Raw genomic sequence first — 18,857 nt, forward strand, 5'->3', positions numbered from 1 at the left:
CTCCGCCCCTCGGCGCGGCGGGCGCGGCGCTGCCCCGCTCGGCTGCGCTCGGCGGGACGCGGCGCGGGCGGCCGGGCTGGTGCGGGCCGCGCCGCCCCGCGCAACCACAGCCGCGCAGAGAGGGGCCGAGATGGCGTCGTGCGTGGGGAGCCGGACCCTGAGCAAGGACGACGTAAACTACCGCCTGCACTTCCGCATGATCAACGAGCAGCAGGTGGAGGACATCACGCTGGAGTTCTTCTACCGCCCGCACACCATCACTCTCCTCAGCTTCACCATCCTCAGCCTCATGGCCTTCGCCTTCACCAGGTGCGCGGCCGCGGCGGGGAGCCGCAGCCCCGCCCCTGGGTGCCGGCAGCTCCGGGGGCTCCGGGGCGGGGAGTGGGGAGGGTCGGTGCTGGGCTCTGGGGAGCAGGAGCCGGGCCATGCCGGGCCATGCCGTTCCGTTCCGTCCCTGCGCAGCCCTCCCTCGGCGGGTGCTGCACCGCCCGGCGCCCTCTGCTCGGCAGGCCCGTGCTCGACAGCGGGCATCCGCCCCTTCTTCCCAGAGCGGTTACATCCTCACCGCCTTTCCTGGGAACTTGTTAATCGTTTTGAGGATCTCTGCTAAAGGCTCTACTAAAACGCGTGTTTCAAGGAGTTGCCAAAGAAGGGCTTTGCTGGGCTGTCGAGCAGCCCGCAGTGGCATCGCTGCTGTGGATGGTTCCCGGGCGGGCAGTGGCTGCGGGTGCATGGCTGCTGTCCCCGCGCTGGCGCAGCCTCTGGCGCGGGTGGGTTTAGCCACATCTGCACAGCACGGGAAGGGCTCTGTGGGCATCACCCCTGCAGTCGTTCATGGCGATACTGCTAGGAATGGACAGGTTATTGGGGAGCCTCACTTGAACACAAAGGGTAGAGCAGTGTGTGACGGGTGTCCTGCATTTTTTTTGAAGTTGTGCCTACTTTTTATTGCCTCCTACTGGATCTGATGATTATTCCATAATCCTCCCGTAGTCTAAATAGTGTAGTCTGTAGGCAGTGAGTCCTGAGAGGTTTTAGCTGGGTAGTGCAGTGTGTTTTAGGCTCATTTAAACTTGTGTGGCATTGGACTTCAGTGGTCTTGTGGCTTAAACTCTGATGGTGGTGAATCTCCCCCTTGGAAGTGACTTTAAAACATTAATTCATGACAATTCTCCATGTGATGTAGGTAAATTATTATTTGTCGCTAAGCCTGATACACAGTTCAATGTGTTAACCTTGTTTTATTCCAAGATTCCAATGTATAGTTTTTATCAGCTGTGAAATAGTGGCCAATCCTGGCTTGAGTTGAGACAGGAGCATAAGGAAAAGTAAAATAATGTAACTGCAGATTGTCTGAGGTGAGCCTTTTCTTGTTTCAACATGTGCATGGCCCCAAGGGAGATAGTTTTAGTGAGCACATCCTTTGTTCTACTTGGATCCCTTTTTAACTCCAAAATCAGAGACATATTTCTGTGCTCTGCTACAATGTTTAATTACAGACCTTTGCTACAAGTGCTCCTCATCCCCTTGCCTGATCACTTTTCTCCCTGAAGGGCTAATTTAGGTCAAACTTCTGAGTCACTAAGATTCTCATTACAATGTCATTCTGGAGGATTAATGGAACTGATTGCTCACCTTTGGGGAAGGAATTTTGCCATGAAGTCTTTCAAGAGGATGAGCTAAGAAGCAATTTCAGCACTTTGGAGTCTTCTAGGCCCAAATAAAATTGCTTCACTTCTGGGGTGTTTGTTTGCATTTTTTCAAGAGGATTGCTGGTTTGTCTTTCCATTTGTTTTGCTGTCTTTCTCACTGACTTCTTCAGTTTCATCGTCTTCCCTCTCTGCCTCACTTCCTGTCTTTAAATGCCAGTTGACCTCTCTTTAACTCTTGTTCTCTATTTCTCCTCTTCTCTGGTTGTGGAAGGTACTCTGATTTTACTTTCTCCCCTCTCCTCCTGCTATTTTCAGCTCTTGTAGGAGTTTTGTAGATCTCCTGAGTGATATCAGAATGCTGCCTCTGGGCCTCATTTGGGACACTATCCAAACCATATACACTCTTTGAGAAACTGGGGAAGAGGAGATGCTTTCCCACATGCTTTTACAGTCTGTGCTCCTTTCTATCAACTTATTGCATTGAGTCTACACTGACTCATGCAATAAAGTGATGTTTATGTTCATTTTCCCCACTTCCTGGGCCCAATGCACTATAGACTTCCCTATAAGGTGTCTCAAGTGATTCTCTGCTTCCCCTGTGCTGTCAGTTGTTCCGTAGCTCTCCTGGTCAGTTTGTTGAGTGGGGGATTTTCTATGATAGATTCATGCTGATGTTGTGAAGTAACATTTTTTCAGTAACTTCACCATAGACAGAGGAAATTCTGTGTTCCTTAAAGTCTTTCTTGTCTCTTCTGAAATTGTTTTGTGGCAGAACTATGTGGAGGGTCTTAGAAAATGCTTTTCCCTTGTGTGTAGCAAGCAATACATAACATGAAGTCCTCCTTAGGATCACTGAGATCAGCTGCTACTGTCTGTGAACTGACAGATAAGGGTGACACTGAACTTCAGATAGCAGTAATCTTCAGGTATGATGATAATAGTAATAATAATCCAGAAAAAGAAACGTGTGTTTAATTTTTCTGTGTTAAAGTGGGGAGTAGAGGGTATTCTGTTCTTTAATGCACATCCTTCTAGTGCTTCTGACAATGGCTGCAGCTTCCTTAGTTGTTTCCTGCTGAATGAGCCAGACATAGGCTCCTCTGCTTCCCTCCTGTGCCTTGGGGCAGAGGTGTGGAGTGGCTCTAGCTTTCCCTGTCCTCTTCCACCCTAGATAGAGGTGTGCAGCCCTCTCTGAGCCCAGAGGCAACTAGCAGGAGTCAGTCCTGGAGGGGATATTTTGTGGGACACAACAATAGGACTGGGAAGGGTGACAGACTAGTGGCTTCTGGTATGAAGCTGCAGGGGTTTGTGGAAGCAGGAGTAAGACCTGTGAGGGTATAGGGCTTTTTGTCTACATGTCCCTTGATTAATGGGCTTGATTAAACTGGATTATTATGTATTTAGGTTTGGTTGAGTTTCTGGAAGATTCTTTTCCTCCCTCTCCCACATTCCAAGTTTAGTGTCCTAGCTATTTTCTGTTTTTTCCTCAATTGAGTATCCCATTTATTTTTAATTTTTTTTTTTTTTTTTTTTTTTTTTTTAGTGTAGCAACTCAGTAGTTGTCAGTTTTGTAATCTAGTTCTCTGGAGAAGAACAGAAGAGAGATAAAGATTATGCAGTTATTATTCACTTTGTTATTTTTTTTTTTAAATTTCTTCTCTAAAAAGCCACAGAATTGAAAATACCCTTGTAAAGTGGGTTAAAAAAGAGGGAATTTTCATCTGTCCTCCCACATAAACATTAGAAACCTTGGTTTTGCTGCATGAATGCTTGTATTTCAAAATCAGAGTCAACATTTCTGGGGCTAAGTGAGGAGATGATTTAGCACATTTTCCCAATTGCTGCTTGTTGTGATTGCATCTTTCCCTTTGGCATTCTCCAAAATAGTTCTTCCAGGTAAACACTATAATTCTTATATCAGCTAGTGTACAGCAGCAAGTTTCTTGCTCCCACCAGCTCTTACCTGCTTCTGGCAAGAAGATTCGATGTCTGTCCTTTGTGAAATGCATCTGCAAGCCAAAATAAGCGTACATCTTTGTTGATTTTGGGGGGAAGTGGTGGCAACATGACTAGGAGAGCTTTCCTGAAGCTGAGGAGTACTCAGAATCCTGATATGCAAAGATGAGGACCTTTCATCCCACCCGGCACAGCAATTAAGTGATGTGATCTCAATGTATTCCACTTCTTTGGCCATGATGAATTTATGTGATGTGACTGCAATTATTTGTTCTATCTTAAAAAAAAAAAAAAAAAAAAAAAAATTCATCCTCTAAGTGGCAGCCATGCAGCATGTTCCTGCATGTTATTTGCATGTGTTACAAGAGGGATGTGGTTTTACTGTCTGAGCCATCAGAGGCAGAGGCTCTGGCTAGGAAGTGTCCTGGCTAGCATAAGGTCTTGGGATTGCCAAGGGAGCCAGAGTTCAGATCTGGCACTTGGAGTTTATAGCTGGTATGTGTCAGTCTGTGCAGCAGGAAAATGGCTGGTAAAGCTCAGCTGGTTTTAAAAAAATACTGTGGGGAGTCTCTAAGGCCTGCAGAGAAACCATTCATGTTTAATGCACTTTTTCCTTCTGTACTTTTAAACTAACACAGTGCTTAAATGCCTCACATTTAAATGCCTCCTGCTGTGGAGCTGTTAAGGTTCAGTTTTGGGGAAAAGGAAAATAATTTGGTTAAGTAAGAAATATTTTATAACTGCAACAAGTATCTCATGTGTAGAGTATTTATGCTGTCATGGATTCTTTACTGAACCATCTGGAAATGGGACAGATGCTGTGCCAGGAAGAGCTTTATACCTTTAAATTTTGCTGGGAATTCTTTTGCTATTGTGTTGTAAATAAATAAAGAAATATACTTAAATGAATAAACTGATCCTAAATACATGAAGAATACCCAGGTAGAAAACTTGGATTTTAGTTGTAGTGGGTGATACATTATGAAATATTCACCGTTCATACTATGGTAGTCTGAAGTTTGTTTGTATTACTGAAGTATCCCAGAAGCTGTCTGCTGTTTAGAAAAGTTAGGTGAGGGTTATTTTGTTAATCTTGCTACCATATTCTATTTCTTCCTGAAAAGAAAGGGCTCTGTCAAATTTGCCTTGGCATTACAAACTGAATTTTTAAGTCTCTCTTCTGGCTATAATGCAACAGTAGCACAAATAATGCATGATACTATATTCAGAGCTTTGGCTTAATAGATCTAAAAGCACATTGATATTTTTCCTTGGGTCATTAAAGTTGTGCTATGCCTCTGTTACAGATTTAAACTGTACATTAATTATTTCTAAAGACTGATTGCAATAGTTATTTCTGCCCTCATCTCAGGCATTTGGTGTTGGGGATGGGCAAAGGGAAGTGAAGGGTATTGCAAGTAGCACCAACACAGCAGAGGGAAACCTAGGAATTGCATCCAGGCTTCCAGAGATTTTAGTTTAAGTATGAAAGTAAAAGTGGATGTGTAAAAGTAATTTGATGATGTTTCTATAAGCATTAAAGCAGGAAGTTTTTTTTCACCTTGTGTTAAATTTGATCATTACTTCTATACTCCTAACAATGCTAATGGCTTGCATGTGTTTATGAAATATTTAACCCTCTTGTGAGAAAGGGACACCCAGAAGTGTAGTGTGAAAATCATTCAGTGCAATTACTATCTTGTTATACAATAAGCATGCATATTTCTTATATTTAATTTCTGTGTATTCTTTATTTAAATAATATATCTTGAGAGCCTTTTGACTTCATCCTTATCGGGTACTTTAATACTTTGTTGTCTGTCTCTTTAGGGATGATTCTGTACCAGAGGATAATATTTGGAGGGGTATCCTCTCTGTGATTTTCTTCTTTCTAATCATCAGTGTACTAGCTTTTCCTAATGGTGAGTAAGGTTTATACCTTAATGTTAACTTAATGTTTCTTAAATGTGAATTTCTCTTTATTGCCACTCTATGTACTTCGACTTTGACTTAAATACCAATTTTCAGTGTATTTTTTCTTTACTCATTTGAATTATTTTGTATTAAGGAATGGTCTAAAAATGGGTTATAGTCATACTGAGCAGAGATAAGTGTTATTTATAGCTTGTTATTTATAGTCTGTATTTAACAAGGAATTCAAGTTCTCAAAATCAGTGTCCTATTTGCAAATGTGCTGTTGCAGCTCAGATTAAGTAATGATGCTAACAGAACCTTAAATTATATTTAGTAGGACTTTGCCTCAATATGTTTCAACAGAAGTGTAATTCTAAAAATTCTCAGACACAACACCTTACCCAAAGGTAGACAGAATGGTTCAAGTTGCATTGACAGTGTAAAACCACAGTTGGTCTGTTGAAGTAAAAGTTGGACAAAAGTTTTGGTAGTTGTGTGAGGAGCAGAAAATGTAAAAATGTAAGAACATTTATGTGTCACTTAATTCTGTGGAAGAACTGCTTCTACCTGGTTTGTCTCTTTTGGATTTTTAATTTTTACTTATTGCTGACAGCGAAATCATGATTCTAAACTGTTTCATGATTTGCAGTGTTCAGGAAAAAATGGTGATCCATGTTCAGGGCAGCTTTGTACTGCAGAGTTGGAATGTGTTTTGCCCATATCTTAAAAATCCTATATGCACACTTTTCACAAAGTGCTGCCTTAAAAACTGAATGCCAGAGAAAAAGGGGCTTTATGCAGACAGTGGTGAAAGTGTGAAAGAGTATGCAATGCATACTGAAAATATTTGTTTTCCACTTCTTGCTACTTAAATGTGTGATTCATCTTTAGATGTTTTCCAGTTTCACCAGATTTACCTTTGTTGTTCACATTAAGTGAGAGATTTTTAGTGTAATAAATTTCATCGCTGACTCTAAAGTAAATAATTTGATAAAGTGTGTAGTGCTTTCTTCTTGTCAACTATATATGATGATCAGTTTGGAAACTTCAGGAGGCCTCTTCAGTAACATTTCTTGTTGCCATGAAGGTTAAGCATCATGTTTCTTTGTTAACACAGCCAAATTTGTATGGGATGTCCTAACTGGGAGCAAGCTGCAGTCTGGAAACCAGGTCAGGACATCCCCAGGTGACACCTGAGATGTGGTGTCTGCTGCATAAACAGCATGCTACTATTCTGGGCATGACTCCATAAAAACAGTGAAAAATTGTCTTCATGTTGTCAACTGACAATCTCCTTTCCCCACTCTGAAATCCTCTGTTACTTTTTTTTTTTTTTTTAAACAACATAGAGCTCCAGCTTTCAGGTGTAATACATAGTTTGATGAAAAACTGATCCTTGCTTATGCCAAGGAGTCATATGTGATATACTCAAAAATAAATGTTGTAGCTCTTACTGTCTCCTAAAAAGCCTTTTTGTTTGCCTTCTATAGGACCCTTTACACGTCCTCACCCTGCTCTATGGAGGATGGTTTTTGGTAAGTTTGTGTTTCTGACTTTTGCATTGATTTTGCAGGACCTGCCTTTTAAGCTTTCTGATGAATGGAATTGTCATGAAAACATAATTGTGCGTCAAACTTGTGTGAATGTTACTTTCCTCCTGCTCATGAGCAGTTGTTCATAATCTATTCTTTGTTATATTTGGGAATATCATTGTAGTTACTCTGTGTCAGGATGGTGTAAATGAAATCACCAAAAAGGGATCATTTGTTCTGATACTCTGTTTTAATCCTGTTTTGTGCTTCCCAATCTCCTTCCCTCACACCTTTCCTACTGTCAACTCTTCCAACCCCAGTTGCTGCATATACTATCTGACTTCCAAATCCAGTTGAGTAGGTGATTTCTTTTCATTATTGGCAAAATATGCTATTACTTTATATGTTTATTAAATAGTATAATTCATTTATTAATATTCTTGACATGTGTATACTCATATTCTTATTTCATTAAAAGTACCTGTGAATATCAGTTGCATTCATAATTTGAAAAATAATTCTGTCAGCTACAAAACTAACGAGTTAAATCCCACTCTTTAAACATCTGAATTACCCAGCAAAATCATGAGGAATTTTATTTTCAAGTAATTCAGGGTTCACAGAGCATATGCTAGACTGCAGATTTGATTATTTTTAAGCATACTGAACGTTCCTCTCTCCTGTCATCTTATATCTAAAAATAAGTAGCTTCTCAAAGTAGCTGATTACTCATCTATTGACATTGAGAGGATACTGCTGATTAGACAGTACTTGTTAAACAAAACTGCTTCTTGGGAAGTTTGGGAAACACAGGTCCTACTGCTCCCTTCAAGTTTCACTGCATGTAGAGTAAAGGTCATTCTCAATGTTGATACTGTCAGAGCTTGACCCCAGTAGTTCTGGTGAAAGGCTGCGTGCAAAATCAGGAGCAACATTTTTCCCTGTGTAATTAATTGTCTTTCTTCTGCCGTGGTTCATTTAGCTGTGCTTCAGTTCTCATACCCTTTGGTAGATGAGGGGCAGGACTGGTGTGTCCTCAACAGGACACATTTCCAGATGCACCCTGGCCTGCAGGCTGTGCTTCCTTTAGCTGGGTGACATCTGTTCCCCTCGTGTTTCTGGGAGGGACTGCACAGGACCATATAGATACTTCCTGTGCATGTGTGTGTCTGAACTAAAGCTGCTTTCTGGTGTACACTGGGGGGTATCAACATGTGAGTCCTGTTGTAGTTTAAAAGCCTCTTTAGAATTGCTGTAGTTTATTTTGAATGGCAAATCCTAAATTTATTCACATTAATCTTTCTGCCTTCCATGGCACTGCTGTAGGATACAAGTAAGTTTGAGGATGTGGAAGTAATGTTTATATGCCTCCTCCAAATGTGGTCTTGGATATCTGTGAGCTTGTGAATAATGTAAAGATATGGTCCCAACAAAAGCTTTAGCTACCCACAGAGCTACACCTAGGATTCAATTTCTAGTAAGTTCTTCTTTAAAAAAAAAAAGTCCTCATTCAGACTGGAAGAGAGAAATGACATTCCCAAATGCAATTGTGTTTCATAATTTATAGTGGTGTGAAAATAAATAATCATATTTATCTTTGAAAGGTTCAGTCAGCAAATTTTCCAGCTCAGAAAAGTAACTCAGACATGCATGAGTTTATATTTGTAATTATTCTTTACTGCCAGCACAGCTCAGAATTGCCAAATGGCATTATTAGATTGATCTTTATGTTGAAATCTCTGTAAAGGCTTAGGGACTTGCATTAATGAGACCAAGAATACTTAAAGCAAAGGGACAGAGCTAATGCAGTCCTTCATCCTAATGTATCTCTTAATAAGGAGCTTCCTGATCATAGCCTCATACACGTGTCTACACTGATTAGACTGATTTTGTTTTGGTTGGCTTTATGCAGTTGAGCATGTATTGTATCTCTTGCCCCAGGAGGGGATATGAAGGGCTGAGTGCTCAGACATCTGACATCAGACATCAGCCATCTGATTTCTTGTATAGAAGAAAGAACCCACACTGACTGGTGTCTCTTCAGCTTTTCTGCATGTAGCTGCTGCATATAGAAATTCATTTGTAGAACAACTGTTTCAAAGTAGCTTTTTAGATTCTGTGTTCCAAGCAGTTTTGTGATTGAACATGATTTTTAAACTGAGTCTTTTTGCAGGTCTCAGTGTGCTCTATTTTCTGTTCCTGGTGTTCCTGCTCTTCCTTAACTTTGAGCAGGTAAAAGCAGTGATGTACTGGCTGGACCCTAATCTTCGATATGCCACAAGGGAAGCAGATATTATGGTATGTATCCATGGCACTTTATTGTACATACTTTAGGCATGTTTTACATGAGTGGGAATGGATAAATCTGAATTTGCTGGCATGAGCAGTGCAAGTTTGTGCCTATACTTGACAGAGTCAACAAGTCCTTTGTGTCAACAATTTATTTACATTGAAGTCAGCAAGTGTGAAAAGCGGACTTCTTGGTTTTTTTTTTTTTTTCTAATGTAGGTGTTTGGATGAGTGTGCAATTTGGAATATGATATATGTTTGCAGTGGGATGGCTTTGGATTATTTTTGGTAATAGATATGAGCATGGATACTGAAAATAGACTTAGCAAGGTAGTATATAAAGGAAGCCTGTATGGAATGTGTCCCAGATCAGGGTTTTTGATCCCACAGTGCTGCACTCAAAGAACTTTGGTCTCATCTTGTAGCTCTGAGCTTAGTACATTACTGTTGTGCTATGGAGCTTGTGGAATACGTGTTCATGTGGCAACTGCAGGACTCTGTTCTCTTCTAGTCAGTCAGCAACTGAGCACTGATGCTGTTACCATTGGGAGATATTTCCATAGACCATAGTCTGGGGTGGCATAGAAAGCCAGGCTTGTTCTGCCTACTGAGCAGCTTGCAAAGAGTTTTCTATCCAGAGAACATTCTCCTTCAGATGGTGACCCAAACACAGAGAGCTGAGGTTGTAAAAGCAGAACACAGTGTGAGCAGTTGGACATCAAGCAGAAGAGGAGGCAGGAGTTGCCAATCTTGCCCTGCTCACCACCTGACCAGCATGCTCCTTGACCCTGGGTTTGTGCATCTGTCCACCGTGGTCACCTGTTGTATACCAGGTGCTTTTATAGGGCTCATGCCTCACGAGTAGGGAAATTGATTGGTTGTCTTTCACACGTTGCAGTTTACTGCTTATGCAAAGCAATGCAGAGCCCCTCATCAGCAGTGGCTGCAAACTGCTGCCCTGTAGCACATGGGGGAATGGAAATCTTTACAGTGCAGTAAGCTCATGTTCGTTGATTGATAGTGAGGGCTGTGTGCAGGCTCCTTGCCTGGAAAACTGAGTGCTTCAGGTATTGCACCTCAGGCTGTCAGCAGTATGTGCTGTGCAGCTCCAGGGCTGTGACTTTGGGTTCTGCAGGAGCCAGCTGTGCTGGGGGAGAGGCGAGGGCAGCCTGCCCTTAGATGGGGGAGGATGCATTGCTAAATGGAGCCCCAGCACGGCTGTCAGTGGTGTTGCTGAGCAACAAAACAGTCCTGAGACAAGGAGTCTGTTGGTTTGTCAGATTCACCTGACTCTCCTGTCATTTAAATTAGAAATAGATTCTAACTAGGGGAGGACTAGTATTACTACTGGCACAGAAGCACAGTACAGCACATTCCCCGACTGTAGCAGTCAGTGGAAACTTGCCCTGGTCTGCTTTGCAGTCCAGATATTGTCATTTAAAGTTGGAGTCATTTTTTTAGAGTGCAGCTGTAGTGAAGGTTGCAACTTGGTCTGTCAGAGTCTTGCACAGGACTAGCAAACTTGCTTGGATATAAAAAAAGACTTCAACACATTTCACTGTATGGCTGGCAGAACTGCAGCTGGAAAAATGAGATAGAGAGAAAAAAGCTCCAGTAAAAATAAAAGCAAAAAAAGCAAGAGCTCTGGAAAAAAACCCTCACTTTTGGAGTAGCCTTATTGTGTTCATTCATCATAGGTATTGTGGTGTAGCAAGGAGCCTGCACCTCCTGTGGTGTATTCTGTGCTTCTCAGGCTGGCAAAGGAGCCAGTTTCAGTTCTCTTGGTGCACTAAGGCTGCAGGTTTACCTTCCTTAGAAGAGGTGCTGCACCTTTCTCTGACCAGCAGCACAGGCAAGGACACAAAAGCAGCAGCAGTAAGGGTTACTTATAGTGACCTACACAACTCCTGTCATCCTGTAGTGGGATTTAGCTGCCTGCTGATAGAAGGATTTGTATGAAATTTTACGTTCTTCTCCTTGTGGTGACCAGGATTTAAATCTTTCTCTGCTATCTCTGTTTCAACTTGATCCGTGTGCATTTGTGCAGGATTAGCAATAGCTCTGACCTGGAAGAGATTTATTGATTCAACAGCCCTGAGCAGTGCTGTGTTGTCACCTGCAGGTGGCAATGTGTATTTTAGGAGGATTGGAGAGCAGAGATTTTTTCAATGTGTGTTTCCTCTTAGGAATGATTCAGTTAGTGCCCAGTGATGAGACAGAACCCTACAGTTGCAGCCTCCTGGTGGCATAATGTTTTTTTTTCTTTTCAGGCAGTGATTTCTAGCACTTGCTGTACAATATGTTATGAGAACCCTGTTCCTTTGTCATTGGTGGCTAGAATATTAATTAGTATTCTTAAGGAATCTGCTGCTCATCTGTGAAAAAATGTTTGCAAGTTCCCTTTGATATTTTCGTAAATTTATTTTCAATTAAATCCTGTGACTGAATATCCTCAATATGAATGGGTTCTAGAAAATTGCTTTCATGAGGAAAATAAGACACAAAAGAGACTCAAACATTGACAGCAGTAACATTACATCAAAAACTGGAGAGGATTAGCCATTGATGAGCCACAACTGAATACTAAACTAGTGTGAATGTCAGGAAAGGTGGTTATTTCAAATCGAGTCTCCAAATAAAGCAAATAAGTATTTTCTGGAGTATTGTTTGCTGGTTTTATTGTTAATGATTTTATTGTTTTTGTTGCTTCTCTGTCACTTAGGAAATACATGCTTCTTCAGGCACAAGGTCTATTCTATTTCCCATTAAATTAGAACTGTACTGTGATGGCACAGAGTCTTGATACTGAAAATTTTCTGCCACAGTTTAGAATTATAAGAAAATAAAATAATGCTAATTTAATACCATTATAATTTCAGACTTACTGCACTGGATGAAAATATGTTACTTCTTTCTGAAGTTGTGTATTGATGGAGTAATTTTATTCTGGGTTTTTTTCTTTTCATGACAGGAGTATGCAGTGAACTGTCATGTTATCACCTGGGAGAGAATCCTCAGCCACTTTGATATATTTGCTTTTGGGCATTTCTGGGGCTGGGCTATGAAGGCTTTGCTGATCCGCAGCTATGGGCTGTGCTGGACTATTAGCATCACCTGGGAGCTCACTGAGGTAGGCCACTCTTTATCTTCATTATCAGCAAAGGGATGAGGTGTGGATTGTTCTTGGGGGAAGAGTGAATGTTGCTAGAAGGATGGCTCTCTAGTTCTCAGTATAGATTTACATTTTAAGTCTTATAAACCAGATGCTGAGTAATTGATGCAGCTGAATGAGCAGACAACTGCAAGCTGGGTTTTAGGTAAGTGATTTATTACTGCTTGAATAGAATGGAAGTCTAGGTTGGCCTATTTGTGCCACTCATAATTTATTTTCTGCTGTTATGGGGATCATACTACTTTTTCTACTTCACATATTTCCTGATTCAGATCAACTGTTCTTCTTTTTCACCTTGCAATATCTGTGATCTACTGTCATGGTCCCTTCCATACAACATTATCACACATTGTATATAGTCATGCATAATGTACAAGTGAAATGGAGCTCAGGAATCTTGATGTAAACACCTGAACACAGTCTTTAAAATCAGATTTCTGTAAAGCTTGCTGTCTTGAGAATGCTTGGTTTGTCTGACAAAGCATTTATAGTTTAGAAGCATAGCTAAGAATTTATTTGTCTAAAATTAAACTTTTGAGTTCAAAAATCCTGGTGCTGTGAGTTCCTCTTTAAAGCGTGTTTTTCTTCTGTGGCATTGATGGATACTGTGTTTTCTAAGTGATTCTGAAATTGCTTAAGATTGGGATTTCACCAGTACCCATTCATTGAAAACACCCTAGCTAGTTATTGTGCTGATATTTTCCCCTCTGGAAAAAAATGTGTTTGGATTTCTTTCATTCATACTCTAATTGTTCATCACACAATCCTCATCTTCAATTTACACAGCATCAGGTGCCTGGTATTCCCCTTGTTGGAAGGCAGATTATTGGAACAGACAATGTGTTGGACAAGGTTCAAAATACAGATATGTTATCACCATTCAAATGGATTTTGGATGAATTAGATAATTCAGGAGAGTAATTAGAAACCTCCCGAAGTTATCAGGGCAGTTACATGGGGATTTAGCTGAGCATCTCCTATTAGCATTAATGGCTTTCAGCCAACTCCCTGTTCTGAAATGGGAAACTTGGCTCATGCTCCACCCTGTTGGATTGAAGTTGGGAAGCAGGCAGACCTTTGTCTCTCATTCTGAGAAAGCAGCTAGAGATTGTCAGGCAAACACCTGTGCTCTGGGTTTTGCTGCCTAATTATCTGTAACTTCTAGTGTCTTTGCCTGGATCTGACTGACATTTGCAGGCTATCACCCCTCTCAGGCTAAAGTAATTAAAAATATTAAAGGAAAACTTTAGCAGGATAATGAACAATATTGTGTCACTTGGGTCCTGAAGAGAAACTCAAATTTTCAAGAAGGTTGGAATTCACATAGCTTTGTCAAAGAAAAACAAGTGGTTTTGATGCACTTTTGCAAGAGTTTGCACAGGAATTGTCATTGCTGGTATTAGTCACTGTAAAGTACTCTAAATGGGCCAGCATTCATTCTTGTTGTATACAGAAAACATTCTTCTTGGTTTTTTTCTCAAATCTGATTTTTTCAGTACTTTATGGTTTCATCTCCTAACAAATATTACAAAATTATACCAATAATCTTCCACAGTCACAGTGTGTGTACTTTAACTGACAAAAATTGTACTATTTTTGTGGAGGTACATTCTTTAGTTTGCTATGTGTTTTGTTAATTATCTCCTTGAGTATTGCAGAGGGACTGCTTAACACATGACTGTCTTGATTTCCTTGATTTCCATAGGTAACTTTTCCAGACTGTTATTTGGATTGCAGTGATTTTTCTCATAGAATAAGAGAATAAAATTATTTTTCTTAATGGAGAAAGAGAGGAGTGGATGTGTTTCTACTTCTTGGTAAAATATGTTTATATCTTGCCTTAAATTTGGCCAGTTGTTCCTCTCACTGCATCAGTAGAGTGGAATGTCCTCTAGACTCCTTCAGCCATTCTGTATCAAGTACAGCAGCAAAGCTTTCTGAAATGCTGTCTGAAGTGTTGTTGGACTCTTAATTTTTCTACAGTCACTAAATTTCCTGAAAATGGAGTTTTGCAGTAGAGAAGTCTTACATCCTGAACACCACCATGCTTTAGTACAGACAGCTGTTACAAATGCATCCATTTTACTTGCTGCATCTTGTTGCTGGTTTAGAAAACATACTACTTAAAGCTATTTAGCAAAAATGAAATAAAGATTGTCTTAATTTTTTTTTTTAAGTACAAACCACCTTATTTCCTCCAAGAGACACAGTAGTTCTGCTTGTTTCATACATTTCTCTTAATGTATTGTGGATCATCTCTGAGGGGCCAACAGCTGCATGATATCCTTATATACAGCATAGCCTCAGCAGGAAACAGTGAGAAGAAAAACTTCTGATATCTTGTGTGGTTCTGTTCAAAGCCTTATGAAGTTAATGGAAGGATGTCCATCAAATTTCAGTGGCAGTGGCTCATGCCCTTAAAGTATGCTGTGTACTGAAAAGCTGATTGTTGAATGTTACTTTAAAAGTGAATTTGTAGGAATTCTGTGCTGTGCCTCACCCAGAATCTTTTTGCTGTGTTCTATAGCTCTTCTTCATGCACCTTCTGCCTAATTTTGCTGAATGCTGGTGGGATCAAGTCATTTTGGACATCCTGCTTTGTAACGGGGGTGGCATCTGGTTGGGCATGGTAGTTTGTCGTTTCTTGGAGATGAGGACCTATCACTGGGCAAGCTTCAAGTAGGTCTAAATTAAAACATTGTTTTGCATATATAAAAATAGCATGGAATCTGCCTGTGCTAACTGTGCTGTAATTTTATTTTAAATGTTAAATATCAATGTGATAGTAATGTTCCTGTACAGCATATTTTTTGTAAATGTGACTGTATATATGATTTTCCTTTGCAGTTTTAAGTTATTAGCATTGATGCCAATGGACAATACAAAAGAGTAAAGCTATCTGCATTTTCAGTTTATTTTGTATACATAAAAATTTGAAGAAGTCAGGGAGCAAAACAAATTGTGATTGTTTTCTCATCATACATTTTTTTAACTAGATTTGGACTCACCTTGGTGAAGAATTATTGTGGCAGTCTGTCAGCACTAGCTGTAATTGCAGTAGGGGCATGGGGCTGATGGTACCTGTGAATTGCCTTACCTCACTGTCGACCTTCTAAAATAAATGGAGTAATTGTGAAATAAAGAGGCATTTGTTGTGTAAAAGGGCAGCAGCTTATGGCCTAGTAAGTGTCAGTTCCTAGCTGTCCAGGTGTGGTTTCTTCCCCCCCCTCTTGCCTTCTTCCTCCTAGCTGGTACCAAGCATGGTTATGTGCACACTACCAATGGTGTAGATGAAACAGGTCAGCTGTAGTGAATTGCCTTGAGAGATGGAAAAGGAACTCAGATCTTGACTTCCAAATTTGTACATTGTGTGAATTTCTGTATTGCTTTTTTTATTCACAGTTTTGTTAATTAAGAACCATCCAGCCTTTAGTCTGAATTCAGTTTTCCTGTATGGTCCTTCTGGTTTTAGAGAGTTCACTGAAAATTTGAACAGCAGACTATCTATGGCAGAATTAGTCTTTACTGTCTTTGTGTAATAATTTTTTTCATATTCTGTTACATGCGTGAGTAGATTTTTCTGACCTTTAACATGAAGATGCTGCAGAAATAAGAAGGTTTTGCTTGTACCCTTTTAATTTATTTTTCTTTTTTTTTAATTTAGTAAATACAGATCTTAAAATTTGGAAGATTCTCCCTAACCTAAGTTCTCTCCAGCCTAGAAGAATACAAATATTGAAAATATAAAATCTGAGAGTTTTTTGGACTTTTGTTTTTTTGGTCCAGAAGGACCAGAGAAATAACAAGGTGAACACTGGCTTGTAGTCCTGCTAGTCTTCCTTGAGAAGAGGAAGCTCTGCATTTTTCTTAGATACTGTGTCCTTTAGATGCTGTTGCTCATCTGAATTAATATTATCAAAAGCAAGAATCAGTAATACATGTCAGATGAGCCTGCATTAAAATCCCCTTTCAAAACAGAATGTAAATGCTTTTTACAGTGCTATCACACCTCCCCAGGAGGTGCATCTGATATCAGAACAGCAGGGCTTATGTGTGCTGGAGGTGTAGTATTATTAAACTTGTGGAGCCAGCCCCTTATACAAATAATGAATAATGAATCTGACAGGTTCTTGAAGGACTGATGCCAGTGAGCTCTAGAACAAGGAGTGTTTGGGGTAAGAGCTGTGGACTAGGAAGAAATAACCTCCAGATTTTCCAAGGAAGTTGCAAATTGCTGTCCTCATTTCTTTGTGGAGAGAATGATAAATGTGTTTTGTAGTTAGTTACTGAGTTATTGGCTGAGGATAGAGAAGCAGAATATGCACCTTGACTGAAGTGCTTAGTGGATTATTCTTCTGAATTCCCTGTTACCTGGTACATAGTTGTGTCTGAGAAGATCTCTGCTGTTGATTGTTTCTTAGAAACATCAGTACCAGAACTGTTGCTTTTTTGTTTTTCCCTACTGGTCTATTCCTTGTATTTACTCCAGTCATTATTTTTTCCCAGGGACATTCACACAACCACAGGGAAAATCAAAAGAGCTGTATTACAGTTCACCCCAGCCAGCTGGACCTATGTCCGCTGGTTTGACCCAAAGTCTTCGTTTCAGAGAGTGGCTGGAGTCTACCTGTTCATGATTATTTGGCAGGTAAGAAATAAATTCTGTGAAACCAAAGCTTCCATCAGATCAGTTACTTGTTGGCTAAAAAATATTCTGATGGAATGTATGTCTATTATTGAAATACACAGTTAAATGAGTTGGTAATGCACTTTCACAGGAGTTATGTGGTAGTTAAGGAGTGTAATTACAGAATCTGTGGAAAAAGCCAAATAGCACAGATTGCTATATTGGCTTTTTGCAGTTGACAGAGATTTAAAAACTGCTAGATAGTGGGGTTTGAGGGGTGGAATTTTAATTTTTTGGTTTTGTTGTGTTGATGTGCAGGTTGCTTGGTTTGTATGCGGAGTGTTTGGTTGGTTGGTTTGCTTTGCTTTTTTTGGATTTTTTTCCTTTCTGATTGACTGTTGAATGGATCAATGATACTCAGAATACTGTCATTGATCTAGCAAGACCATAATGTGTCATGAATGCTTTGAAAACTTAAAACTAAAACCTCTGTTAATTTTTAAAAATTTCTTAATTTAGTGATTTAAAAGAAATCCATAAAGATTTGATATAGTTGTTTGAGGTTTGATGTTTCTTTTTTTTTTTTTTTTTTTTTGATATATGATCCCTTCTGCTTCTCTCCCAAAATTGCATTGGTCATTTGTACTGAATTTGGGGTATGCAAGTTATCAGAAGACCTTTACAGTGTGAATTAGTGTCTTGTCCCTTAATAAGTTTTGAGAAAGAGAGCAAATACTTTTATAGGGGTTTCTAGGGGTTTCTTTGTTTTACTAGTATATTACTTGCTTGTCTTAGCAAAAGACAGAGCAAGAATTCCTCTTTCAATGGTCAATCTCACCAGCAGGGCTATAATAGAGCACAGATTTCTTTTTATGTTTTAGTTTCTGTATTAAACACATTAAACACATTTTCTGTGCTAACTCATTAGGAGTTATATAAGTTGAACACTATTAACTAGTTTTTTTTTTTAATCTAGCTAACTGAGTTGAACACATTCTTTTTGAAACATATCTTTGTGTTCCAAGCAAGCCATCCTTTAAGCTGGGGAAGAATTCTCTTCATAGGAATCATTACAGCACCCACTGTAAGGTAATTTTTTGCTTTGGTGTTTTTTTTCCAGTTTAAAGTAGCTTAACTTCTAGGCATTCAAGAACTGCATATAGTTTGTGAATAAGTGTGGCACATTTCACAAAATGTATGCTCTTGCCACCATGAAATGCAAAGCAATCATCTCTTGTCAATAAAATGTATTTCCTGACAAATAAGCTAATGAGGTAAATGTACATTAACAACTGTGTTGCCATAGGGATGCAGAGCTAGTCTGTTCCTTCTCCTGTTTGTGTAGAATCTCCCTGTTTTGTGAGTTAGCTGCATATATTATCCTTGAGGACTGCATGTGAAAGTATTCAAGTTAATGAGTCAGGTGCTTCCAAAAGTGTAGATGAGGAAAAATAGAGCTGTTGGTTTTTCTAACAGTATCTTATTGTGAGAACAGAACCATATATATGCAGGGACATAAATCTGCTTTTGGTTATGTATGTGATTTTACCTTGTTAGAAAGGTCCCTTAATTTTCTCTTTTGCCCCATTACACAGTTGGAGGTAGACAGAATGCACTCAGATCTGAAGCTAGAAGCAGAGAATTCCCTGTTTATGTCCAAAGTGATGTTACCTTGGACAGTTAAATGGCAGCCATGAATTGGTTTATTCCTCAAA

The 18,857-nt window shown here is 39.8% G+C and overlaps 1 protein-coding gene across 2 annotated transcripts in view; it reads left to right on the top strand.

Annotated features, from left to right (window-relative positions):
• Window positions 1–15: 15 nt before the first annotated feature.
• PTDSS1 (phosphatidylserine synthase 1) overlaps window positions 16–18,857 on the top strand; it is a 29,264-nt gene continuing 10,422 nt past the window's right edge. For both annotated transcript variants that reach the window (XM_079300971.1, XM_079300972.1), the window contains exons 1-8: window positions 16–309; window positions 5,439–5,530; window positions 7,013–7,057; window positions 9,228–9,352; window positions 12,315–12,473; window positions 15,043–15,194; window positions 17,022–17,163; window positions 18,119–18,231. In XM_079300971.1, coding sequence (XP_079157097.1) covers window positions 131–309; window positions 5,439–5,530; window positions 7,013–7,057; window positions 9,228–9,352; window positions 12,315–12,473; window positions 15,043–15,194; window positions 17,022–17,163; window positions 18,119–18,231 — 1,007 coding nt within the window. In that variant the 5' untranslated portion in view covers window positions 16–130. The remainder of the gene's footprint in view (window positions 310–5,438; window positions 5,531–7,012; window positions 7,058–9,227; window positions 9,353–12,314; window positions 12,474–15,042; window positions 15,195–17,021; window positions 17,164–18,118; window positions 18,232–18,857) is intronic.

The sequence above is a fragment of the Erithacus rubecula genome (genome assembly GCF_903797595.1).
Source record: "Erithacus rubecula genome assembly, chromosome: 3".
In the NCBI taxonomy this organism is placed as follows: domain Eukaryota; kingdom Metazoa; phylum Chordata; class Aves; order Passeriformes; family Muscicapidae; genus Erithacus; species Erithacus rubecula.